Here is a 27,784-nt window from a genome sequence, read left to right as displayed (position 1 = left end):
TCAATATTCGAACAATATTAGAACTAAATGTTTTTTGGTCTAAAACATTAGTATAGTATATATGATACATGTCGTCTTCGATCGCAAGTAAATAAAAAAAAAAATCTCTCAAATCCTCCTGAAAAGAGGAGAAAAATAAGGAGAGGAGAGCAAACAAAAAAGAAAATCATCAATCTTTCTACTGAGAAAAAGCTCTGGCTCTATCGATTTGTTGAGATGCCGTTAATCAATTGAAGTTATCCGTTTTAACTTCTTCAGGTTCTTTCTCGATTCTAATCTTATTGTCTTTTCCCTGTCTATTTAAAAAAAAATTAATTATTAGGTTTTTTCCCTGATTTTATTTTTTGTAATTTCCTTTTTATTTTTCATTGTCTAATCTCATTTTCATCGTGTAATTAGTGCTCGATTGATTTTTTTCTTGAATTTGTTTATAATTTTTCCCAATTTCTAAGTTAATTTGTCTGCCGTATATTGATTAACTTCGGTTTGGTTGCTGAGAAAATTGAAGGAGTGTAAAAGGAAAAATGGAGTGATTTTTAAATGCTACAGTAAACGCTGTTAACTTGCTAATGAATGGATAGTGTAACTTAGGTCCACTTCGTAAAATTTTTAAGCACTTCTTTTTTGTTTGCTTTTTCACCGTTATGAACGCACGCCAATAAAATTTATCTAAAATTCTCAGCCAATGTACTGGGAGAAAATGTAATTGTTTTATCTTTATCGTTTCGTTACTTGAATACCTATTGCAACTTGTGCGTTTAAATGAATTGCACAATTCTATGAATTTTATTGCAATGATTCTGCTATGGATGCGTCTTTCTTCTGATTAGATGGGAACAGGCATGTAGATTGCAATGCATATTATGGTGGTTGTGCAGCGCATTGTCTAATGTTAAGCATGCATTGCAGGAATTAGACCTGCTAGATTTTTCTGTGATTATAATATTTATGGTCTGCATCTTTGATTCTGCTTATGAATAGAATGGATCGTTCTGCCAGTAGTGAGGGTCCTGCTATACTGAAATTACATAAATGGGGTCCCTCCGAGTTGCCACTCAATCTGTCAGAATATCGTGAAGCTTTTATATCTCCGACAAGGGAGTTACTGTTATTGCTTTCATACCAGTGCCAAGCTTTACTACTTCCTCTGACTACAGGTTAATATATTCTATTCTCTGTTTCTAGACTGCCAAAATTATATTGTGCTTTTGTGTGGTTTGGAAGGTCCTGATTTTTTGGCTTCATTTAAGTACTTGCTATTGCTATCCCCTCGGTTTCAATTGCATTGCTATTCTGAATTTTTATTTATTTATTTTACAGTTGTTGAGTTTTCCCTTTTGGTTTGCAGGGGGTTCTGTGGATGCTGATGTTTCTGAAAGTTGTCATGACAAGATTTCTCAAAATTTAGATTTATTAGCTTGTAGGTCCAATTTAAAGGAGGATATTCCGTCCAGTTCTGGGTCTGCAACAGATTGTGATGATGTTATTTCCCAGAAACATGGATTCTCAAGGTCTAATGGTTACCCTTTTCTTTGTGATGTGAACTCATTGGCTTGGGGGATGTGTGGGGATACCTATAATCAGCACAAAGATGGTTCATTTAGAGAACTTCTTTTTGTGTCTGGCAATCAAGGTGTGATGGTGCATGCCTTTTCTCATCCTGATAATAGCAGTGAGCCTGCAGCAATGTTAGAGGGTGAGTTTAGGGAAGGGAAATGGGTTGAGTGGGGGCCTTCGTCCTTGCCATTTAAGCATATTGAGGCAGAGAAGCCAGTTGATTTGTCTTTTGAAGCAACTCAGAATACTATCGATAAAAACATCGCAAATGGAAATTTAGGAGTTCCAGACAAGATAAGTAAGAAAGTTGGGGTTGATGTATTGTCAGAAACTTCCAGTTCAAAGAGGTGGTTGCGATCATTTTTCACTAAAGCTGAAACTGTTGAGTATGAGGGTAGCATTTGGACTAGGTTTCCTCAGAAATCGTCATTTCCTTCCTCTGCGAAAGTTGTTTCTTTTGGCATTTTTTCTAGTAATTTCCCAGTTCTGAGATTCCTTTGTAAAGAGAACTCTTCATCAAGTGGGGAGAGCTGCCAAGAGACTATTAGAAATCTAGAAAATGGTTCCCATGAAAATGTTGAGTTGGGTACATCTGATGTTGGTTCCAACACTTCATATAAATGCACAAGAGTGTTCTCTAGCAATTCACATCAGTTAATTGGATTCTTTTTAACACTAATGAACTCTGCATCTTCTAGTACTAGTGATGGAAGTGAGAGAAGGACTAAGAATATGATTGTCATTGGCAGGTTGGATATTTGGGGAATTCAGTGGGTTTCTTTAGTGAAGCTTCAGCAAAATGTGAATACATGCCCACTGAATGATTGGAAAGACTTCCACTTTTCTGATGATGTTCTTATTTGCCTCAATGCTTCTGGCTTAGTGTTCTTTTATGATGCAATTTCTGGTGAGCATGTTGCACATCTTGATATTTTACAGACTTGCAGGTTAAGCTGTTCTGCAAATTTGCGTGAACCAGAAAGGTCATCTCTAGATGATGATATGCAAAGCAAGTCAAATTATCAGCATCGTGATTTATTTGGTAGAAGAACATTTAAGAGGCTACTTCTCGCGTCATTTACATCTCATTTGGCTGTGGTTGATGAAAATGATATAGTCTATGTGATATATGGTGGTGACCATCTACCGGACAAGTATCATTCGATTGAAAAATTGCTTCCACATTATCAACATTTAGGACTTGGGATGTTAGTTGGTTGGGATGTAGGGAATTCTGATATTAGCCATCAAAGGATATATATTAGTTCATCAAATTCTTGTAATTTAAATAGCTCTTCCAAAAAGAATGAAATTGTTTCTTTTTGTGATAATACTGGAAACAATATTCTTCAGAAAATCCATGGCTGGAACCGTTACGGAAATGGGTGCCTTTCTGATTCAGTTTTGAATGGCTTTTCCGCTGCTTCGAAAGTAACAGATGAGAAAGTTCATGATTCACAAATACAGTTCCACCTTATGCGAAAGATTTTTCTTCCCACATATAGATATAGTGATGATGACTGTATCTGTTTTTCTCCTTTCGGGATTACTCGGCTCATTAGAAGGCATAATTTCAAGGATAGCAAGAATTCTAAAATTGTTCATTTTGATTTGCATACAGACTCAGTAGTCCAAGATGATAGATTCTTGAATTCGGGAAGCAAAAAGTTTTCTCTCAAAGGGAGAGAAGAAGTTTCTATTGGAGAAGCTATTGGTTGTACTTTCCAGGGTTGTTTTTATTTGGTGACTGATGGTGGTCTCTCGGTGGTTCTCCCTTCTGTTTCAGTTTCATCAAATCTCCTTCTCATTGAAACCGTTGGTTTTCAGCAACCAAATATTAGTACTGGCATTGGATGTCAAGCAAAAAATATTCTGGGACTGGAAGAGCCAAAAATGTTCTGGTCACCTTGGAAAGTTGAAATTTTGGATAGAGTCCTTCTGTTCGAAGGTCCTGAAGAGGCAGATCGTTTATGCTTGGAAAATGGTGAGAAAAAAAATTGAAACAATTTATATAAATATGTCAGCTAAAATTTGGTGATCACATTGTTTTTCATATCATATTTTTATTGTTTCTTAACCATTTACCATGCCCATCATCCTAAATATCGTTCTTACGCATTTCTTTTCTACTGTCTATGAGGCTTGTCCTGAGCTGTTAATTGATGTCTGTCTATTCTGGTCAAATTCATAATGGATATTTATTTATGGTGGCTGGCACTAAGTTGGGGTTTAGCTGCTGGTATCCAAAGTTATTGTTGACTAATTTAGCCCTCTGCATTGGTCCTGTACACTAGCTAACTGATCTTTATTACTAACTTCATTTAAAATGGAAAATTTTGTGGCTACTAAAGAGAGGCTGGAATATCTGGCCTGTGTTATGAGGTGAGTATTTATTTTTATAGCATTTGTTTTGAATTTGAAGTTATGAGGTTATATGGGTTTGGAAGTAGGGAAATTTGTGTGGAATTACAATTGCCACTTCCTATAGAAATAGGCTTTACTAGTTGTAGATTGTAAAATAAAGTGTTATTCACTCAATCTTGATGTTGATTGGCATCATAGCAAGAACCTATAACTGTAACTCTTTTGAGCTCTGGATTTTAGTAGTTTAATTTGCAAAAGGGATGTAGCAACATTCTTTCTCATTTTGGGTCTAGAATTACCTTTATTGAATAAATATGAATTCATGGTGATTTCTGATTGTGTTTGGGTCTAATCAATCGAGTGATATATCTTAAATGTACCAGAGTAACCAGGCTAAATAGATAAGACCCGAACAAAGTCGGGAATCACCATGAATTCATATTTAATCAATAAAGGTAATTCAGTTTAGCACTGTTCATATATCTTCATTGTAGTTAATTAAAGCTAAATCCAATTTCTATAGTACTGATCTCTGCAATGAACATTTTTGTTGATGATTAATTTAAATTACTGCTATATCTATTAGAGCTCAGGTGTACTGGCTATTGCCATTTTATAGTTTTAGACTTGAAGTTGAGAGAATTTGGATGGATTCTTGACTTCTGGTTTTTGTTAAAAATGTTCTCTGGCCTTCCAATGTTTGTTTGAGAATGTGGGATTTTCTTTACTTAGCATTTAACTAATAATTTCTTCCATCTTAGATGCTTATGCTTGGATGTGATTAGGAGTGCATCTAGCATATTGCTTTTATGTTGTATTAGGAGATTCAGTGATTATGTTGTCATATGAAATTTAGTGATTATGTTGTGTAAGTAGTCTTGTGCAAAATGCAAACTTGCAAGCTTTTTTGGCTGTGCTAATTTCTCCTATGTTCTTAAACTTCATGTGATGCGTAAATGTGCAAACTAACATATAGTTTGTTGTTTATGGACATTTTGATGAGAAGGCTCTGTAATTTCCATAATGAAGCTGATTGATGCTTTATTAAGTGTTAGGATGATTTCCAGTTTATCCTTTGCTGGACATTACTTTGATGAGATGATACTGGCTACTGGCCTCTTTATGACGAACATAGCATGCATTATCAATTTATCATAATCATTATGTAAGGGTGAATAGTGGTTAGACTGGTTTTGTTAACTTTTAGCAGAATCATTTTAGTCATTTAAAGTAGCAGCTTTCTGCATATTCATTCTGTTAATAAGTAGCTCCTGTTTGATGTCAAGTGAATGTGATGTTTCAATTTATGAAAGCTTCTATTTTAGATTAAAAGGCTAAATTGTTGAACCATACCAGATTGCCCTCCCAGGATAAAAGCTGGGGAATGATCCTTTTTCTCTATCTGTCTTGTTAAAAAGGTTTCCTACTAAGTCTTAAAATTTTGGAACAAAGGTTTTGGCTTGTTTGGAATAAACATGTTGAAGTTGTAGTTGCTCGAAGCCTTCTTTAAATTTTCAGTATTCTAGCATATGGAAAAAACCATTTCAGCTTCTACTTTATCTTTTAATATTTATGTACTTCTTCCACTCTGGGAATACCTACATGGGAGAACCTGGTAAAAATATTATACGGTTCAATGTAGAATAAATTGACATTTATCAAAATAAGAACTATAATTTCTAGAGATATTCTGTTAGTCTCATAGGTAGTATTGAATCGAATATCAGAATCTATCAGTTTTGGTTTTTTGAGTGATACCTTTAAAGGATAGAGATCAAGTTGGTAAACGAGATAATTCACCAGTGGGTTACATTTACCTGTTAATATATAGGTGTAAGTTTGTCAGAATTGTTTTGATTGTTTCAGTGTTGTCCAAGGGCGTAAGGCGCACTCTAGGAGCTAGAATCCTTATATTGCCTCAGGCACAAGGCCCAAAAAAAGCGCTAGCCTGAGTGAAGCAAAAGCGCAATATGTATATGTGTGAGTTTTTATGTATATATATACACATCTAAAGCTTAAAACTTGCATTTTTTTAGTAGTCAATATGCCTGATTTTCTTGTAGTCCATTTCATTCAGGCAGGCTTTCTATTTTTATTACCTTAACGGAAAAGCATGCCTAGATACACCAGGCATCACCAGGCATGCGCCTGATCAAATGGGCCTTGCTGGAAAGGGTCCGAGGCACGTTTCTGGTTTAGTGCTATTGCATGGGTGCGCCTGACAACAATGGATTGTTTAAGTTAGAACCACCTGAGTACCACAAGTTCCTGTTTAAATCGAATGCAATCCTTTATCTGTCGCTTTTATGTGCTTTTTTGAACTTTTTGTTCACGTTCATGATTTTATTAGTGTTGGGATTTTTCCTCCTGAAGTTCACCCTCATCCTCATAAGCGCTTTATCCAATTTCGTATTTGGATTTCAGTTGAATTTAGTGTCTGCAGATCCTTCTTGTCGTATGTTACCCAATTGTCCCTTGGGCAAGACCCATCATTCTAAGGCTCAGAAGAGGATTTCTTTATTCTCAATTGTACTTTCTTTGTTGTGTTTAAAATTAAAACGACTTCCTTTATCTTGTGGCTACTCTTTCCAGCGGCCCCATTGGTGTTTGTGGCGTGGGTATAGCTTTAATGAGACAATTTTGTTGCGTCCATTGGCCCAACTGGTTGCTTGAATAACTGTACAGTCTGTTCAATTTTTTTTCAATATCATTGTCTATCATCTTTAAGTTTCTTCTTGTAGTTAGCTGAGCGAAATAGTGGTTATGGCACCTATGACAAATTGGTTTGTTTTATCACCAGCACACCTTTGTTGTATATTATTTTCTCATTGTTTGTTCTGAAGAAAAAGAATGCTTGTTTTTGAAGGATCCGTCCATCTTTCTTCCCTCTTGTTGCATCATTCTTGCTCCAGGGAAATACTTTGGAATAGTCTAAAGATGTAAAAATGAATGGTCACCATTTTCTCATATGCAAAATATGAAGTAATGCCTTCCGGATAAGTTTTTTCTTGTACCATTTGCTTTTGCTCTAAAATATTTGTATTGTTGAGATGTATTTCCAGAGTGGAGAAGGTTTACATGTGCTTTCATGGAGACTGTGTGTGTGTGTTTGTGTGTTTGGTTATGACTATGAATGCTATGTTTTCTTTAACCAAATTGCTTTTGGGGTCACTTGCCTTTCTATACTCCTTATTCTTTTATGGTTTAAAAGTATGGTCAATTATTTACTCATGGATTGCTGTATTAATAAAGAATGCTTAACTAAAATTCCAAATTTCATTTGAATTGCTGCTATGTTAGGATGGGATCTGAGGTTTTCACGGATGCGTCGGCTACAAGTTGCATTGGACTACTTGACATTTGATGAAGCAAAGCAGTGAGATTCTTTCTTTTCACTTTAAAATTCTGTATTGTTAAGTCTTTTTCTCCTCTTTTATCTTTTTCCCCCCTAAAGTGACATTTTGTACAATATCCTCAAATCTTAGTTATTTGTTTATGCTGATATGGAATATATCTGTTTATATACTTTTTGTTTCTAACAGCCAATTGGGCCATGGCTATATATGTTTATGCCTCATGGTATGCATATTTGTCCAGAGGTAGAAGGCTATTCTTATTTTGTCTTTCACTCTCTCTAGTAAATTCAGGAGAAACCTATGAAATAGATAAGGGAATAGATGTAAATTCATCTCGTTCGTATTAGCCAATTGGGAGTTTAGATATTTGCATCAGTGTCATCATGATTATCCCTATCATGTTGGTTTTAAGATGATGTCAATTTGATTATGCCGTACATATTGAAGGAATCATGTACTATTTGAAGTATATTGTATGGGGTTGAACAAGAAAATTGGGGGGGGGGGTTGAGAGATCTGAAGTTTTTAGCAAGTTTTATTTTATTGTCATTTTCATCGTGTATTCTAGGTTTTTACATGCTGTAGAAATCATATGCTATCATGTAGTTGATACTTCTTGAGATTTTGTTTTGTATAGGGTATTGCTGTAATTTACTATTTTGCTCTTCACTTATTTTCTCCTTTTCAGTTTTTCCTATCCTATTTAATTTATATTGTGCTGTCCTCTCTGTTTTGCCGTATGCCAAGAAGAATACATTGATTCTTCAGCGTTTCATATATAGAGAACTGTATTGAGGCTTTGTTTCGCAGATTAGAATTGTTTTTAACGATTAATTAATTAACTTCTACTGGATTAACAGATCTTTAGAGATGCTTGTGGGTGTCAACCTGGCAGAAGAAGGGGTTTTGAAATTACTTTTTGCTGCGGTATATCTTATGTTTGGGAAAAATGGGAATGATAATGAGGTTTCTGCTGCATCAAGGTTAAGATCTTCTAACTATCTTTCAGTGGCTAGGATGGTCTTATTATTGTATTTGTTTGGCCCTTGCAATGCACGTGGCAAACATAATTGCTTGTTATAATATAGATAAGAGTGCACAACAGAAATAGATGTTATAATTACAATATTCATCTCAAAGGTGCTGCTAACCTCAAAACAGCCCCAAAACTGGAAATTATCACAAAGCACAGTATTCTGCCTTTATTATCTATATGTTTTACATGCTTTGACCTTCATCTCAAAGATGCTGCTAACCTCAAAACAGGCCCAAAACTGGAAATTATCACAAAGCACAGTATTAGGCTTTAACAATGGGCCCTGATACAAGTTACAATAATTATTCGTAAAGCATCTCTACCAAACACCAGTCAGCTGAAACAAATATCTGTTCCTTCCTTCACTAGCTTCTATGCGAACATAGTGTAAGATTTGTAACCCTATGACTAACGTTAGTAACGAAACAGCAATTATTCAATTCAAAACTAGTCTTAGTAAGAACCAAAAAGAAAAAAGAAAGAAAGAAAGAATACACTAGCCTTAGTCTTCTCATCAATAAGGATATTGTTTCATGAGTTTAGCATCTATTCCTTGCAAGCAAAATACTCAAGGGTAGTTTTCAGTTAATTTTTCTATAAGCAGTTATCTTCCTTAGTATTTGACTCTTTTGCTTGGTGTGTCATTGTCTCTATTGGTGTTTGATTTAGGTACAAACCTACTATGTGAAGGATTGGCTTGTACTTATATTTCCAGATACTTTTAGATTGCACTAATTAGTTAACATCACCTTTCACTTGCTTGCTCATGGAGTTTCTTATATTATAACTATTTTATTGAATTGCATATGTGCTTTATATGAAAGTTTATTTTGTATTAATCCATAAATATCTCCTTTCATTATTGAGCAAATCTCTTTCTGTACTTTAACTTGGAAACTTAGCTATAAAGTATTGTTAAATGGTTGTATCTTCAGGTTATGATGACATGAGCATACATATTTAACAAAAAAACTTACAAAATCTTTGTGTGATGTTCTGGCCCAAATTCTAGCAACGGTGCTAAGATTTACTAGATAGGACCAGGATATCTACATGAAGTGTAGATACATATCACAAGAATATTATATTGGATTGCATATGATACAAGATTTACCTACTTGCTACCTTTAGAAGTATATCTACTACATAGGTGTTAATACATATTCAGATTTTGACCTCGATTGATCTATCTAAAGTGAATTTCACCTTTATAGTTTATTAGCCCTATCCTTCCCCTCGTTTCTTAGTCTGAGAACTAGTTGAATGGTGAATCCTCTTTTCACATGATAGGTATGTGGATTCGGATCATGTCAAATTTGGTCTCCTGCAAAATACATTTCAAATTAGAATGATTTCCTGATCATGACATTTTGGTTGACTTACATACCTGCCAGTGTCTTTCCTTGGTTTTGCATGAGCTATAATTTTATTTCATGTTCTGGTCAAGACCTATATAATTTTGGATGTTTGGTATGGTTCATTATTTCTTAATTTGAATAATATTTTCTTTTGGATGGGTCAGATTGCCATGTATATCTTCTAGATATATATATTTTAGGTTTCATTTTCTAATGTTGCAGGCTACTAAAATTAGCTACCTGGTTTGCTACCAAAATGATACGTGAATATGGATTACTCCAGCTTAAAAGGGATGCATTCATGTTTCATGGCTTAGATAAGCCCGGTGTCCTTGCTCTTCCTTCAGTATTACCTGACAAAACACAAAATGAAGTAGGAACTTCCATGAAACTTCGGGAGATGGCTCATTTTTTGGAGGTTATTCGTAATCTGCAATATCAACTTAGAGCAAAGCTTAAAAAGCCAGGACAAGCATTGGTATGATTTGGATACTCTTTGCTGGTTGTATACCTGTAGTCTATCTCTGGAATTTTAAGTAATAATTTTTCCATATGAAACAGGTGGACCGGAAGGAATCATTAACTATCGTAGATCCAAGTTTCTTGCAGGATGAATTTCAGTTTTCAACACCTTCAGTGGATTCACTGGAGACACTGAATCAACATGAGCTTCAGATTCCTGCATTAGCATTCCTACCCAACAATAATGAGAAACTTGCTTTGGTGCCCAACAATTCCATAAGCACCGAGTCTTATTTGAACTCGGAGGATCCAGGTGAAGCAACTGCCCTCATTCGACATGGAGTGGGCTCAGGGAAAATTCTTCCAACTGAAAATCCAAAAGAGATGATTGCACGTTGGAAAATAGATAATCTGGATTTGAAAACTGTGGTAAAAGATGCGTTACTCTCTGGACGCCTCCCTTTAGCTGTTCTCCAATTGCATCTTCATCGTTCAAGTGAATTCACCTCTGATGAAGAGCCTCATGATACCTTCAATGAAGTTAGTGACATTGGAAGAGATATTGCTTATGACCTATTTTTGAAGGTAAATTTATCAAAGGTTAAGTACATGAAGGTGAAATTTTTCCATATATCTGCAGTATGTTGACTATACATGAACAACAGGGTGAAACTGAACTTGCTATAGCTACATTACAAAGGCTCGGAGAGGATGTTGAAATCTGCCTTAAGCAGTTGTTATTTGGCACAGTAAGGAAAACTCTACGTGTACAAATTGCTGAGGAGATGAGGAGATATGGTTACCTGGGATCAGTTGAGTGGAAATTATTGGAGAGAATATCACTTATTGAGGTATGTGAATGTTTACTGGTACTTGGTTACATTTTTGTTAACGCATGTGTAAATGCGATCAAGTTTGTGCCCTATCCATCTCTGTGGATCTAAATATCTTTTCTGTTTGTCTCTCTTGGAAGCGACTTTATCCTAGCTGTTGTTTCTGGAAAACGTTTCATGACCGCCTGAAAGAGTGCATGCGTGTCACATCAACTTTAAACTCACCAGAAGGGGTTCATTTGCGCCTCTTGGACTTTTTCAACAATTTAAAAATTGAATGCGGTGAGATTGATGGAGTCGTTTTAGGCGCATGGGCAAATGTTAATGAAAATTCATCTGACACTGTGCCTGATCAAGATGATGTTCATGCTGGATACTGGGCTGCTGCTGCTGTGTGGTCCAAAGTCTGGGATCAGAGAACCATTGATCGTGTAAGAAACTTTTCTTGCCTTCCTTGCGGCATATTTCTTTTGAAAATATTATGAATTGTATTGAAATGTGATGGAAGGAAAAATTTTCGTAGTAAGACATGTTCAATGGTCTGTAGTGTTTGTAATTCTTGGCTTTAAATTCTTATCATCCCATTCACTGGATATGATAAGAAAGATGGGTAGTGTGTCGAAGTAAAGCCTAAAGGGAAACCTTTTACATGATTAGTTACTAGGGGTAGGAGGGAACCTTCTTCGTGGAGATCATCCATTTTAAATGGCCAACTATATGTCATTAAACTCACAGTTTAGTTCTCTTGTTCCAGTCAATTCACTTAGACTGGAAAAAAGCTTTCAATGTGTCTGATATGTTATGGAGTGATAGAAGTATTTACCAGCATCTTGAACATAAGTTGAATTTGATATTTATCTGTGTCAAATTGGCATCTAGAATTTTGGTCCTAATTACTTCAACAGAGCTGCATCATATTTACTATTATTTCCATGGGATGAATCTTAGAAACTGAAACATACAATATCTTTGAAGGTTGGTCTTTGTATTGCATGCAAATTCATGTTTGCTTTAACAAACTTATAGGGTGGTGGACCTAAATATGTCTTTTGTTAAAACTTCTGCTTTTCAGATAGTATTGGATCAGCCTTTTGTAATGGGTGTTCATGTATCATGGGAGTCACAATTGGAATACCATGCATATCATAATGACTGGGAGGAAGTCTTCAAACTCTTGGATTTTATTCCTACATCCGTGTTATCAAATGGAAGCCTCCAAATAGCTTTGGATGGTTTCCAGTCTGCCTCAACCATTGAATGCAACCGATTTCCTGACTTTGGCAATTATATTTGCTCTGTCGAAGAACTGGATGCTGTATGCATGGATATACCAGATATTAAGATTTTTAGGTCGTCTTCCGTTTTTATGTGTTCTACGTGGTTAAGGATGCTGATAGAACAGGAGCTTGTAAAGAAACTTATATTTTTGAAAGAATATTGGGAGGGCACTGCAGAGCTAGCATCTCTTCTTGCACGATCAGGCTTCATTACTGAGAGATATAAGATTTCATTTGAAGATAATTCCATTGAGAGATCCCCAGATCTAGATTTCTCAAGCAGGAATGGAAATTTTCGCTTAGATACTGTGCAAGCTCTTGATAAATTACTTATTCATTATTGCGCACAAAATAACTTACCAAATCTTCTGGACCTTTACCTTGATTGTCTCAAGTTGGTTTTCAATGACGAGTCACTTCTTTCATTACAGGAAGCTGCAGTAAGTATCATGAAATGCCCAGTGATTGTTAATGTTCTTTGTAGTTAAATCTTTTTTGATTGATAGATAATTTATTAACCATCCTTCATTATTCTATTGACTTTGATAACTAGATTTGTCTTTGCTCAAGGTGATTACCTCTCATTTTATATTTTTTAATGAAAATGTGAAATGATGTCTATATGTGGGTTATCTTAAAGCTCTCCGACTTCGTCAGCTTGTGTACTAATGTCTCTAGTAGATTGTTCTGTTCCATGTGATAAACTAATTTTATATGTTCTTACATGTCTCCCTGCTTATGTGATGCATCTGTTCAGGGAGATTGTCATTGGGCAAGATGGTTGCTCTTATCAAGGTTTAATGGCCATGAATATGATGCATCTTTTGAAAATACTCGTTCAATAATGTCTCATAATTTAATTCATGGTGGCAACCTCCATGGTCATGAAGTAGATGAAGTAGTTCATACTATTGATGATATTGCGGAAGGAGGTGGAGAGATGGCAGCATTAGCAACTCTAATGTATGCTTCAGCTCCAATACAAAATTGCTTAACTAGTGGGAGTGTTAACAGGCATAACAGCTCCACAGCGCAGTGCACATTAGAAAATCTGAGACCTACTTTGCAGCACTATCCTACATTGTGGCGCACACTTGTATCTGGATGTTTTGGACAAGATACATCTTTTGGTTTCTTCCACACTGGAGCTAAAAATGGTTACTGTTTTACCTTTCTTTTGCTTGTTCATTCATACCCATTAAAAACTATACATTATTTTAGGCATAATTTTCTTGCCTTTTGGTTTGGGAATGCAGCTTTAGCAGATTACCTGAATTGGCGTGACAACATCTTCTTCTCTACTGGACGCGATACTTCGTTACTGCAGATGCTACCTTGTTGGTTCCCTAAGGCTGTACGGCGGTTGGTCCAGCTTTATGTGCAGGTCTCTCCCTCCCTCCCTCCCTTCCTCTCTCTCTCTCTCTCTCTCTCTCTCTCTCTCTCTCTCTCATGTTACCTTTGACATATTTAAGATTCCTTGTATGTTAAATTCCATCTATTTGCTTTCTCTTTTGGCATTTACTTTTTCCATGTCATTTACTTTGCACAATGTTGCAGGGTCCTCTTGGATGGCAATCGCTTTCAGGTTTGCCTACTGGAGAATCTTTGTTGGATAGAGACGTCGATTTTTACATAAATGCTGATGAACAAGCTGAGATTAATGCTATCTCCTGGGAAGCAACTATACAAAAGCACGTTGAAGAGGAACTTTATCACTCTTCACTAAAGGTTTATCCTTACACCCAAGATAATAAGTTGATAAATACAAAATGGCTAATAAACATGTGGGATAACATTTTATTTACTTACAAAATGTTTTCCCCTATGGCCTGGATTAATATCTGCAATGTTTAAAAAATCGAACCAGAGATCAAACTGGTGAGATCTCCTGTTACAGGTTGAACCGGTTGGTTGCATTAATTATTAAATATTTAATAAAAATATGTGTTTGACTAACTAGTATGACTGATATAATTTCTGGGGGTTAAATGTTCGAATCTCATCACATATAATTTCTTTACAAAAATTTAAAAAGTTTTAAGACTGGTAAATTTTCCTAGTTTTTAATGGTTCAACTGGTTTTTAGCGTTCAATAAATGCCTGGTTGGATGATATATGCTGGTCTGGGCTGACCACTGGTTCCTGGTTCAATTGGCTGGTCTGATCTGGTCTTTTTAGTACTATACTAGATATCTGTGTAAGAGTTTCATGTGTATTGTGAAAGGATGGTATTTTGAAGTCTTGAGTTAAAATTCATGTGTAGTGTAGTGACAAATGGAAGTTTTCGCTTGAAACATTAGCGGATAATTAAGGGGAATATTGGACTCATTTTCTACCTTGAAAGTGTCCTGTCCTTTTGAACTTCTGTGCTTGTAAATCTTCTTTCCTTCTCTCTATGTTCTGGTTAAATAAATAAAGTTGGAGGTATAGGGTCATCATCATACTTCATCTTAAATATTTAGACACGGAATATTTGTTGTATTAAATAAATCTGATTTCATCATGGCCTTTTTTTTATTTATTTCTCATTAGCTTTTCTGTTATTGTCACTCTTGCATGAGATGTCATATAGTCCAATCATTTTCAACTCTTGTTCGATTGTTCTCATTTCTCCTCGTTTGTATAAAAAAGTAGTTTACTTTCCTAAAGTAACTGCAATATTATATATCATGCTTTCTTTTTCTGCTTTGTTTGTTTGGCTCTGATGTTTATTTGGATTAATGCTACTGTTAGTTTAAGGTTTGCTTCAACCTTTTTGTTTCAGGAAATATATATTTCTTTTAACCATAACCAATTTTATCTCAGTAGTTCCATTGTTCTCTTTTTGCACTTTAGGAAACAGGACTTGGTCTTGAACATCATTTGCATCGTGGCCGTGCACTTGCAGCTTTTAATCATCTTCTTATTTCAAGAGTTGAAAAGTTAAAAATAGAAGGGAGAACCAATGCTTCTGGACAAACAAATGTTCAATCAGATGTCCAAACTCTTCTTGCACCTATATCTGAGAAGGAAGAGTGTCTTCTTTCATCTGTGAGTACTTTGTTTTCATGTTATTTAGATTATATTATTTAATATATTTATGATTGAATGAATGAAAATTGACTAGAATGCTAATGCATTAATGGGGGCTGGCTTAGTTTATTTTCTTATGGTACCACAGAATTACCAAGAGATAGCTAAGCTAGGGCAATGTTTGATATGATGCTGCGTAATACTCATTGCTTGTGAATTTTCAGATCATGCCCTTTGCTATTACCCATTTTGAAGACAACGTGTTAGTGGCATCATGTGCTTTTCTCTTAGAGCTTTGTGGCTTATCAGCCAGCATGCTGCGAGTAGATGTAGCTTCATTGAGACGGATATCTTTATTTTACAAATCCATTCAAAATAAGGATAATTCTAGGCAACTTTCCTCCAAGGGTTCGGCTTTCCAAGCTGCAACACATGATGATAGTATTATGGAGTCTCTAGCTCGAGCACTGGCTGATGAATGTATGCATGGGGATAACTCTAGGAATTCTAAGCAAAGGGGACCTCTAATTTCAGTTTATGGTAAACAGCCTTCTCGAGCTCTTATGCTTGTTCTACAGCATTTAGAGAAGGCTAGTCTTCCACAGTTAGCGGAGGGAAAAACATGTGGATCTTGGCTCTTAACTGGTAATGGTGATGGAACTGAATTGAGATCTCAACAAAAAGCTGCTAGTCAGTACTGGAGTTTAGTAACCGTCTTCTGTCAGATACATCAGCTGCCCTTGAGTACAAAATATCTTGCAGTATTAGCAAGAGACAATGATTGGGTATGCCTCATATATTTTTACTTTATTTCTGAATGACAGTTTTTCTTTGACTCCAAACTTATGGTTCCCCTGTTTTCTTCAAGGTTGGATTTTTGTGTGAAGCTCAGATTGGAGGATACTCATTTGACACAGTGTTCCAAGTTGTAAGCTCGTTGTTTGTGAACTTTTTCTTTTAAATAATATGTTGTCTTTGTGAGTTCATTGCTTGATGCTGTTCTATTATGTTTTTAAAAAGTTTGCACCATTGTATATCATGTTACTTTGTTTTCCATGTTTCAGGCATCAAAGGAATTCAGCGATCCTCGTCTTAAAATTCATATACTAACAGTTTTGAAAAGCATGCAGTCAAAGAAAAAGGCTAGCTCCCAATCATACCTGGATAAGAAGAGTGAAAGTCCCTTTCTAGAGGAAAATGTATATATGCCCGTTGAGCTCTTCAGAGTTTTAGCAGATTGCGAGAAGCAGAAAAACCCTGGCGAGGCTTTATTGCTAAAAGCAAAAGATTTCTCGTGGTCTATTTTGGCCATGATTGCATCATGTTTTCCAGACGTGTCTCCACTGTCATGCTTAACAGTTTGGTTGGAAATAACTGCAGCCAGGTTGTTACACGTAAATATTAAATTACACTTCCATGGTCTTTTCACTTTGCGCTGTCACTTTACTCTACAATGTCAATCTACTAGTTTAGTATCCTCCTTTCTCAGATTTTGCATTTTTCTTTGTGAATATAACCATCTTTGTAACTACGAGTCTTAGATCTGATTGGATATGGCCATACAGGGAAACTAAATCCATCAAGGTGAATGACATAGCTACCCAGATGGCAGATAATGTTGCAGCAGCAGTGGAAGCTACCAATTCCTTGCCAGGTGGCAGCAGATCACTGTCATTTCATTACAATAGGCGGAATCCAAAACGAAGGTGGCTTTTGGACACTTCATGCAGGGCTCCCTTGTCTGAGGCATCTGATAGTTCAACAAGAATATTTTCTGCTGAGGGCAGTACTGCTGGGGAAGAAAAAAAGGTTGAACTCAGTGAGCAGATTAATGTTTCAAGTGATTTTAACGAAGGTCCAGCTTCTCTAGCCAAGATGGTTGCAGTGCTTTGTGAACAGCACTTGTTTCTGCCTTTACTAAGAGCATTTGAATTGTTCCTCCCTTCATGTTCCTTCCTGCCATTTATCCGGGCTCTTCAGGTATATTAGAAAGACTTAAGTCTAGCTTTATTATTTATCTTTGCTGCCTTTTAAGCAGGAGAGGACTGCCATTAATGTGGTAGAATTGTTGTGAACCAGTTATCACCAACTGGTGGTAGATGCGTCATTGTGTCCTGATAATCATAAGACATGATCTGCAGTTTCTGTGTTTTCAACTTCTATTTGTTGTTTGGCTGCCAAACATAGACACTTTGTGCTTGGCATAAAGCAATTGGAAAGTGAAACTTGAAGGGCTTAGAAATTTTTAAAATAATGATATCTCAAACAAATATTTGTAATACATATTCAGGTCTGAGTTTCCTCCTGTTAATTGAATACATGATGTATCTTAACATGTTTGTTTGGACACCATTAGACGTTCCTTGAGAATGTTCTCTTATAGACCTGAACCCCAATAATTTTGTCTGATTATTTGAACCGTGGATATGAAGTAGAAGATGTGGATGCTGTATTCATGTACAAAGAATGAAGAAAGTAGAGGCAGACCAAAAATAAAATATATTAAAGTGATAGGAAGAGTTTGGCATATTTGGATCTTTTAGAGGATGTTCTGTTAGACGGAGGGCCAGGAGAAAACAGGTTCATTATTCATGTAGCTAACTCTTAAATAGTTTAGGGATTAAGGCTCAATTGAGTTGAGTTGTCTTGTAAGCAGTGATCTTAACTGATTATTTGATGATTTTGGGAACAAATCAGGAAAGGGATTTTTTTTGTTAAATTGAGTGTTCTTATTTCCTGTGCACATTACTTATATGTGCTTTTTCCTTTGTTTAATGTAGTGCATTATGTGTTTCAGTTTCTGCAAATAGTGCTATGGTCTTGTAAAGTAATAATTTTACTGTGGGTTCGGGTTTGAACTAAGTTTGAGGATTTAATTGATCTTGTATAAAATCTGATCTATTTTCCCTGCACTATCCCCCTTTCCCTGTTTTCTCTTTTCTTCAGGCATTTTCGCAAATGCGTCTGTCTGAAGCTTCAGCACATCTTGGTTCTTTTTCTGCCAGAATTAAGGAAGAGCCAAGTCATTTACAGACAAATATTGGAAGAGATGGGCAGATTGGAATGTCATGGATTAGTTCCACTGCTATAAAAGCTGCTGATGCTACCCTTTCAACTTGTCCATCTCCTTATGAAAAAAGGTGCTTACTGCAGCTTCTTGCTGCTGCTGACTTTGGAGATGGAGGCTTTGCAGCTGCTTGCTATCGACGACTTTATTGGAAAATAAATCTAGCAGAGCCTTCTTTGCGTAAAAATGATGGACTGCACCTTGGGAATGAAACTCTAGATGATGCTTCCCTCCTAACAGCGCTAGAAGAGAACATGCAGTGGGAGCAAGCACGCAACTGGGCAAGGCAGTTGGAGGCTAGTGGCGGACCTTGGAAATCTAGTTTTCACCAGGTTACTGAAACTCAGGTGCACTTTCAACTACATCTCTGCTTGCTGTGCGATACAATTTACCAAGGCTTTTAACTTGTGCATTTGACCATTTGAATTAGATTTCTTTGGGTTCAATACTGTCACATCCACACTCTAGTTGGATGCCCTTTTTACAGTATATTGTTTGCTTTAAAAAAATAGTTTAATAATCATTCCTTAGACACCAGCAATCGTATTATCTATTCCCTGAAGCATTTTATTGAACACTTGAGTTTTATTCTCAGCAATAATTTCATCAGCATGCTAACATCTGTTCTATCTTTGTTCACATATACTCAAGCTCCTTGCATATTTCATCTCTTCACCTGTAGATCACTGTTCTACCATTGCCAAGGATCATTGGCTCTATACCCAAATTGTTACAGTCAAGAGTTTGGGATTGAGTCAAGGATGATGGACTGGGAAATCATTCAAGCTCATTAAAGGGAGCTGGAAACCTTAGCGAAAGACCCAGATTTCTTTAGGGTTTTTTATGGTGATTCTACTTAGGGTTTATTATTCCATTCGACCCTTTAAATAAGGACCAATCTTCTTTCATAAATATGAATCTATTCTAGAAAGGAAAGAAATCAATTGAAATTAAATCATAATCTAAGCCTTAATTTGAAAATCCATTCGACCCTTTGTTGTCTTATACCCTTTTTCTTTTCCTCTGATCATCTATATATATTGTTTAATTCTGAAGAGCAAGGTTTAGAAGAGAAATTTTGAGAATTCATATATGTATTGACTGAAAGCATACATGGCATTTATACAAGACCCTTAGGCTTATCTAAGGAAACAGGAAAGACAAATAATCTGAAATAATTCCTGAGAATCAGTAATTAAGATCAAAATATCACTAAATATCAGAAATTTGATCTTGTCAACCCCCCCTCTCAAGTTGGTGCAAAGATATGACACATGCCCAACTTGCACACCAAATTATGATAGGCTTTATTAATCCTTTGATAAAGTGACTATCAAGTGTTTTGTTCAATCGTGTTGGATTGGATTTTGGGCTATGCTTATAGCACCCGTGTTGGATGGGATTTTGAGCTATGCTTACAGCACCCTTGTCGTAGTATACAGATAATTCCCATTCCCTAACAAGTTCAACTCCAACACTTTTCGCTGCCGCAAGAGCTGACTATCACCTTGAGCCATAGCTTTGTGTTCTACTTCAGCACTTGATCGAGCAACTACACTTTGCTTCTTACTCTTCCAAGTGACTAGGTTTCCTCTCACAAATGTGCAATACCCAGATGTAGACCTCCTCTCATCCAAAGATCCAGCCCAGTCCACATTTGTAAATGTTTCTATCTGGAGATGATCGTGTTTAGAGAACAAAAGGTCTTTTCTTGGAGTAGATTTTAGGCGGCGAAGAATGTGAGAAACTGCCTGCATGTGAGGTTCTTGAGGATCATACATGAACCGGCTTACAATATTGATCGCATAAGCAATGTCTGGTCTAATGTTAGAAAGAATAGAGCCTCCCAACCAGTCTTTGTTATCTCTCTTTCTCCATTGACTCTCCAATCCTTGCTTGCAGCTTATGATTGCTTTTCATAGGTGATTCTGCAAAGCTTGCATCCCATCATGCTAGTTTCAGTTAGGAGATCCAGGATGTACTTTCTCTGAGAAATGAAAATCCCTTTCTTTGATCTACCAATTATATTCCCGAAAAACATTGTAGCCTCTGTAAACCTTTGATTTCAAACTCTTGAGCCAACCGCCCTTTCAATCGAGTCATTTCTTCTTTGTCATCTCTTGTCATCACTATATCGTCAACATAAACAATGAGAAGAGTGATCTTACTCTTGTAATGTTTTATGAAGAGGGTATGATCAGCATTCCTTTGTTTATAGCCAAAAGAGATAATGGCCTTGCTGGATATGTCAAACCATGCTCTAAGAGATTGTTTTAACTTGTGCAAGGCCTTTTTTAAGCACACACTTTTCCTTGTATTTTTTCATCCTCAAATCCTAGAGGAATTTCTATATACACCTCCGCTTCTAAGTCTCTATGCAAAAAGGCTTTCTTTACATTGAACCGTTATAAGTCCCAACCTAGATTAGCTTCACAGCACAACAAAATTCTGATGGTGTTCATTTTAGCAACAGGGGTAAATGTCTCCTGATAGTCCATAAGTTTGAGTGAACCCCTTGGTTTGAATCTCTCAACTGATCCATCAGCCTTGTGCTCCACAATGAACGCCCATTTGCAACCAACTAGTCTCTTGTTTGTTGGAGGAGTAACTAGTTCCAAGTCTCATTTTTTATCAATGCTTTCATTTCTTCAACCATGACTTCCTTCCACTTGGGATCCTCAAATGCTTCCCTCCAATCCTGTGGAATAGACACAGAGGACAGAGACAATGATCCAAGATTCATTAATAATTTGAGCATTAAGAGCATTACATAACTTCACAAATTTGGAAGTTGCATTGGAGGAGTCAATTTGTGATAAGAGACGTTTGAGGTGTTGAATCTGTGTCTCAGTGAGAACTGTCTCCTTCGTGGTGTTGTGGTTTTAGATAGATTGGCTTGAACCCTAGTAGCCTGATCTTTATTTCCTCCCAATCTCTGGTAGGTCGACCATGTAACTTCCAGCAAGTCTCCGTAGTATGTCTCAGTTTTCCATAGTAATCACACTGTAGATGATCTTTATCAGACTTCTTCTGCTCTTGAGGTCCACTAGCAATCAGCCCAGCTTTCTCAACCGATAGTGTATAGAGAACAACATTCCTTGTACTTTCTTCTTGCTGGACATATGAATATGCTTGCTCAAGTGATGGAAAAGGAGTTTTTCCAAGAACTTGAGCTCGAATTTGATCATACTCATTGTTCAGTCCAACTAAGATATCATAAACCTGCTCCTTTTTTACGAGTTTCTGAAATTTAATTGCATCTCCAGTGCAATCAACTCAAAAATCTTGATAGTAGTCTAGTTCCCAGCACAACCCACTCAAATCAGAAAAATATTGAGAAATCGTCATCCCACCTTGCTTTGTGTTATGAATTTTGTTCCGTATCTTAAATATTTGAGCATCATTCCCCACTTGTGAGTAAGAGTGGCTACACTTCATATTTTTCTCGTTGTATCAAGCGATAAATACGTCTTAGAGATCTGAGGTTGCATCGAATTAATAAGCCATGCCATAACTAGTGAGTTCTCTGAATCCATAAATTGAAAGTAGGATCATTCTAAGCAGGCTTCTTCTCTCCTGTGATATACCCTTGCAGTCCTCTAGCTTTGATGAATAACAGATGAGACCGCGACCACGCGAGATAATTGCTTCCATCAAGTTTTATAGAATTGATTTGCAACGAGGGGTTGTCAGATCTGGTTGCAACCACTTTCTTATCATCTACCATTTTTTTAAAAAAATAGAGGAAAAAACAGTAGAAAGCCAAAAAAAATAAAAAATAAAAATTCTAAAGACAAAATTGAATCCCTAGATCTGAAATTTTGGCTTTATTACCATGTTAAATTCTGAAGAACAAGGTTTAGAAGGGAAATTTTGAGAATTCATATATGTATTGAGTGAGAATACATGGTATTTATACAAAGATTGTTAGGCTTATATAAGGAAACAAGAAAGACAAATGATCTGAAATAATTCCTAATAATCAATAATTAAGATCAAAATATCCCTAAATATGAGAAGTTTGACCTTGTCAACAGATATAAATATATCTATATCTATATTCTGTCTTAACATTTTTGGACCTGCATTTGGGAAGAAAATGCACATGTTGTCAAGATATGTTTGTTAAAAAAAAATGCTGCTTTTCCTTCAGGAACTTGATGATGGCATAATTGGTATGTGAGGAGTGCTTTCATGATCTGATGAAGGACATCTACAAATGTACTTTCAGATAGGACAGACTGATTGATGGCTGTCAAGAGGAGAAAAGGAAGGACTAGTGAAAATGGTCATGGATATAGTTAAGGAGCAAACTTAGATAGGTACATACAAATGTACTTTCAGATAGGACAGACTGATTGATGGCTGTCAAACTTAAACAGAAAATCTAAGGGTCTTAGGACTACTCCGTCCTTTGATGTTATATCCTAGGGTTGGAAATAGTATATTAGAGCGTTTAGGAGTTATAGCCTTATAGGTGTTTTGGTGAAGGGATAAACTGTGGAAGTGTGTAAAATAAGGATAGTTTATCACTATGCTAAACTTAGTAGATGAAATTATACTAGGAAGTTGACAAGAACTTTGCTGGAGAATCTTCTAGGTCCTAAGTGTAAACCTAATATATGAGACTTGTCTTACAAGTAAGGGTTCTATACCAGGGATGCTCGATATATGATTATAAATCTGAATCCTAGATGAAGCCACATCTGGAGTAAATTAGTGGTCTATTTGCTGTTTATTTTAACTTCTGATATGCTACATGCCTTCTGCAATGAATGTTCTTCTTTTAGCATTGCCTCTTGAACCTCTGAATATCAACTCTCTTTGTCCTTTAGGCTGAATCCATGGTAGCTGAATGGAAAGAATTCCTTTGGGATGTCCCTGAAGAGAGAGTTGCTTTATGGGGTCACTGCCAGACTTTATTCATTAGATATTCCTATCCTGCGTTACAGGTATGCTTCGATCATACATCTGAGAGAAATCTGCCCGATTCTTGTTTCTTGGCTGCACGCTCATTTATTCTTAATGTGATTTTTCTGCTATATGGCTTGTAGGCAGGGTTGTTTTTCCTTAAGCATGCAGAAGCAGTGGAGAAAGATCTTCCAGCTAGAGAGCTTCATGAGATGTTGTTGCTTTCTCTTCAATGGTTAAGTGGGATGATAACCCAGTCCAACCCGTAAGTGATTTGTCCAAATTGAACTGCTGCTTTTCATCTAAATATTTAGGCCTCTTCTCTAACTTCTGTACTAAATTTATCAGAGTTTATCCTTTACATCTTCTGCGAGAAATTGAGACTAGAGTATGGCTTTTAGCCGTAGAATCTGAAGCTCAAGTGAAAAGTGAAGGAGAAATCAGTTTAGCAGGTTCTAGCCAGAATCATCTCACAGGGAATATTTCCGACATTATCGATCGAACTGCTAGCATAATAACAAAGATGGACAATCATATTAATTCAATGAAGAATAGAACTGTAGAGAAATATGATGGTAGGGATATACTCCACAGAAACCAAGCATTGGACTCCAGCTCTTCTGCTGTAGCAATTGGGAGTTCAAAGACAAAACGAAGGGCCAAAGGCTATCTGCCATCAAGGAAGCCATTGGTGGACCTAGTAGATAAAAGCCCTGAGCCAGAAGATGGTTCCAATCCTCCCAATCTTAGAAATGATGTCCAGTTGCAAGATGAAAACTTAAAAATTGAAATATCTTTTTCTAAGTGGGAGGAGAGGGTTGGGCCCAGAGAGCTTGAAAGGGCTGTTCTATCCTTACTAGAGTTTGGACAAATATCGGCTGCCAAGCAACTCCAACAGAAGCTGTCACCTGGCCAGATGCCTTCTGAATTCATACTCGTGGATACTGCTCTGAAACTTGCTGCAATGTCCACTCCTACCACTGAAATACCAATAGCAATACTTGATGAGGAACTTCTCTCTGTTATTCAGTCATATACACCAATTGATCAGCATCTCATCTACCCACTGCAGGTTATTGTTGTCTATGTATTTTTCCGTATCTCCAATTTCATCTGTAATAGTTGATATAGGTTTTGAGTAGTTAAACTCAATTGTTTATGGGCTACTCATGGTTCTTTTAGATTCCGATTAGATCTCATTTTCCTACCTGAATTCTATATTTTGAATTTCAAAGGTCTTGGAGAATTTAGCAACTGTTTTCATCGAAGGTAGTGGACGTGGGTTATGCAAGAGAATAATTGCAGTAGTCAAAGCTGCAAACGTCTTGGGTCTTTCATTTCCAGAGGCATTTGGCAAACAGCCTATTGAATTGCTACAGCTACTTTCTCTTAAAGCTCAGGAGTCTTTTGAGGAAGCACATCTCCTTGTGCAAACTCATGTTATGCCAGCTGCTAGTATCGCTCAAATTCTTGCAGAGTCCTTTCTAAAGGTGATTTCCCGATGCAGTTTATATTCACTTGAGTGATGATGCTTATATCAATGCTCATTGCTTTTGGTATGCGGTGTTTAGTTGTGTGAGAAGCCTTTATGTTTCTGTTTCCATCCAGATCTTTGCACTGCACCTGTCTGACAGTTGCAGTTTAATTTTGTTTGTATATCTAACCTGTTGACCTCTCATATTCAATATGCCTTAGGGTTTATTGGCTGCTCATCGTGGGGGATATATGGATTCTCAGAAAGAGGAAGGGCCAGCTCCTCTTTTGTGGAGATTTTCAGATTTCTTGAAGTGGGCTGAACTGTGTCCTTCTGAACCTGAAATTGGCCATGCATTAATGCGTTTAGTGATTACTGGACAAGAAATACCACTTGCCTGTGAGGTATTTTCTTGTTATATCAACTATAGAACATTTTGTGGGGATAAAAGTATTAAGCTTGTTAAGAAATATATAATGTGTCATGCAGAAACTTCTTTAGGAATTTATGGAACTATAACCAGAAAAGCATTGATATCTTGGTTACCATCTTTCTTTTAAAAGAAATCATTTTTTAAAAGCCAATCCTTACAGTTGGGATTAGGCATGAGAATCTTGTGAGTAATGACTGTTGTTTTGGCTGTAATATGATCAATAACTCTATTCTATTATATCAGTTTTTAGTTGTATCACTTGTGCAATTATTACGCTTTCTAATTGTTAGTTTAATAAAAGTTTGTTTTTGATTCATGAATGTTTCTTCATTCACTGGGAATTTCATGTTCTCAGGTTGAGCTTCTTATTCTTTCACACCATTTCTACAAATCATCAGCATGCCTTGATGGGGTTGATGTTCTTGTAGCCCTTGCTGCAACCAGGGTTGAAGCTTATGTTTCCGAGGGTGATTTTGCATGTTTGGCTCGCTTGATAACTGGAGTCGGAAACTTCCATGCCCTTAATTTTATTCTTGGCATTCTCATAGAAAATGGTCAATTGGATCTACTTCTTCAGAAGTATTCCACTGTTGCAGACACAAATACTGGCACTGCTGAGGCTGTCAGAGGATTTCGAATGGCTGTTCTGACGTCTTTGAAGCATTTTAATCCTTATGACCTTGATGCATTTGCTATGGTTAGTATATGCATGTTTGACTTAAATGCTATCTGTTTTATTCTAGGCAATCAATATGTTCTTTTGGAAGGAATTGTTAAGTTTAGGAATATACATCATATATTCATTCTTTTGGAAGGACTAACTGGTTAAGGTTTTTTTTTTTTTTTTGACCAAACCTGGTTAAGGCTTCTTTTCAAAGACTAAGGCTTTATTTGGATGGGGGGCCTCCGTGCCTCCCACATTTCCTTCCCCAAAATATATATTGATATTTTAACACTTTAAAATAAATTTAGGAATCGAGTTTAAAGCTCCGTATTCATTTAGTAAGATCATAACTCCACCTTGGACTTACGGAAATCTTATTGAAACCCAGCCTGAAGCTGGTCTGGCTTGCTGACCTGAGAAGGTTATTAGGTCCCTGAACAGGTCCATCTAGGGGATCATATTTGATGTTATGTAATTATGGGCCACTCTACTGGCTCGGAATTAGGTTGATGGTTATTATGTATGTTCTCTCACTGATTCCATCCAGTTCTTAGTTAAAGATATTCTACGGATGTCGTTTAGGCTTCTGTGAAATACTTTATTTCATTTTTCCACGTTCATATACTGCAAACAAGTTGGACTATTCATCAGTTGCCTTCTGTCATGCTTTTCTTATTTGCAGGTTTATAATCATTTTGACATGAAGCATGAAACAGCTTCTCTGCTGGAGTCACGAGCAGAGCAAGCTTCCCTGCAGTGGTTTGAATGCTATGACAGAGACCAGAATGAAGATCTCCTGGAATCGATGCGCTATTTCATTGAAGCTGCTGAAGTTCACTCATCAATTGATGCTGGCAACAAAACACGCAGGGCTTGTGCCCAGGCTTCTCTTGTCTCGCTTCAAATACGCATTCCGGATTCTAAATGGCTCAACCTATCTGAAACCAATGCTAGGCGAGCTCTAGTTGAGCAATCTCGATTCCAAGAGGCTCTTATTGTTGCAGAAGCCTATGGTCTTAATCAGCCGACAGAATGGGCCCTAGTCCTTTGGAATCAGATGCTCAATCCAGAACTCACAGAAGAGTTTGTGGCTGAATTTGTGGCTGTGCTTCCACTTCAGCCATCTATGCTTAGCGAACTGGCAAGATTCTACAGGGCCGAGGTAGCTGCCAGAGGTGATCAATCCCAATTCTCGGTTTGGCTCACTGGAGGAGGGTTACCAGCAGAATGGGCCAAATACCTTGGGAGATCATTTAGATGCTTGTTGAAAAGGACTAGGGATCTGCGGCTACGGTTGCAACTGGCTACTTCAGCTACTGGGTTTGCTGATGTGGTGGATGCCTGCATGAAGGCCTTGGATCGGGTTCCTGATACTGCAGCACCACTTGTCTTGAGGAAAGGGCATGGTGGGGCTTACCTCCCACTAATGTGAGACAGATTTTTGATCCTCTTGAAGAATATGATTTTTTTGGCTGAGCCTGATGATTATTCTGATGGCTAAGAGCCATAATGATTGATAGGACAGTGATGCTCATTGAACTGATGACAGTTTCCTGGTATTGCCGCTTACGATCTTTATCGAAGAACATGTGATATCGGTAAGATATGGAAGTTGTCGAAGAGCTGCTGGAGCTTGAGGAGTTCTTTATATTATATACACATGATCGGACAAACTCAGAGCTAGGAGGCGGAAAAAGAAAAGATGGAAAGAGTTTTTTTTAAGAAATTTAGATTAGGGGTTGCATTGCAATCAAAATGTTGTATAATGCTTTGTTTCATATGTTCCATTTTTTTTTCTATTTCGTAGAACCATCTTGTATCGAATTAGCAAGAAATTACAGCAGGTTGGAGATGCCATTGGCAATGGATGAATATTTTAGGGTCCATATAACCATTCCTGTAAGACTAAGAGATGTATAGTTTGTTCATTCTTTTTGAAATATTATAGTTTTTTGCCATTTCCTTTTGCTTTCCATCAAA

At 36.8% G+C, this 27,784-nt stretch overlaps 1 protein-coding gene across 1 annotated transcript; it reads left to right on the top strand.

Moving 5' to 3' along the window:
* On the top strand, positions 1 to 27,762 carry LOC107945506 (uncharacterized). The gene is made up of 26 exons (XM_041108065.1): positions 1 to 258; positions 982 to 1,157; positions 1,349 to 3,541; positions 7,222 to 7,297; positions 8,138 to 8,260; positions 9,894 to 10,149; positions 10,233 to 10,718; positions 10,799 to 10,984; positions 11,107 to 11,397; positions 12,039 to 12,683; positions 13,001 to 13,400; positions 13,500 to 13,627; positions 13,801 to 13,971; positions 15,079 to 15,273; positions 15,480 to 16,040; positions 16,124 to 16,183; positions 16,320 to 16,639; positions 16,821 to 17,235; positions 18,202 to 18,669; positions 23,158 to 23,274; positions 23,377 to 23,498; positions 23,582 to 24,305; positions 24,469 to 24,723; positions 24,929 to 25,111; positions 25,496 to 25,837; positions 26,487 to 27,762. The coding sequence occupies exons 2-26, from the start codon at positions 983 to 985 to the stop codon at positions 27,234 to 27,236; spliced, it is 9,642 nt and encodes a 3,213-aa protein (XP_040963999.1). The 5' UTR covers positions 1 to 258; position 982; the 3' UTR covers positions 27,237 to 27,762.
* The last annotated feature ends 22 nt before the right edge of the window (positions 27,763 to 27,784 follow it).

Source organism: Gossypium hirsutum, chromosome D12, assembly GCF_007990345.1.
Source record: "Gossypium hirsutum isolate 1008001.06 chromosome D12, Gossypium_hirsutum_v2.1, whole genome shotgun sequence".
NCBI lineage: Eukaryota > Viridiplantae > Streptophyta > Magnoliopsida > Malvales > Malvaceae > Gossypium > Gossypium hirsutum.
Note: the sequence above shows the minus strand (reverse complement) of the source record. Positions and strands in the feature narration are given on the sequence as shown.

Coding starts and splice junctions, on each gene's coding strand:
- LOC107945506 (XM_041108065.1), top strand. CDS start 983: ATGGATCGTTCTGCCAGTAGTGAGGGTCCTGCTATACTGAAATTACAT. Junction 7,298..8,137: donor ACATTTGATGAAGCAAAGCA/GTGAGATTCTTT, acceptor CTGGATTAACAG/ATCTTTAGAGATGCTTGTGG. Junction 16,184..16,319: donor TTGACACAGTGTTCCAAGTT/GTAAGCTCGTTG, acceptor TCCATGTTTCAG/GCATCAAAGGAATTCAGCGA.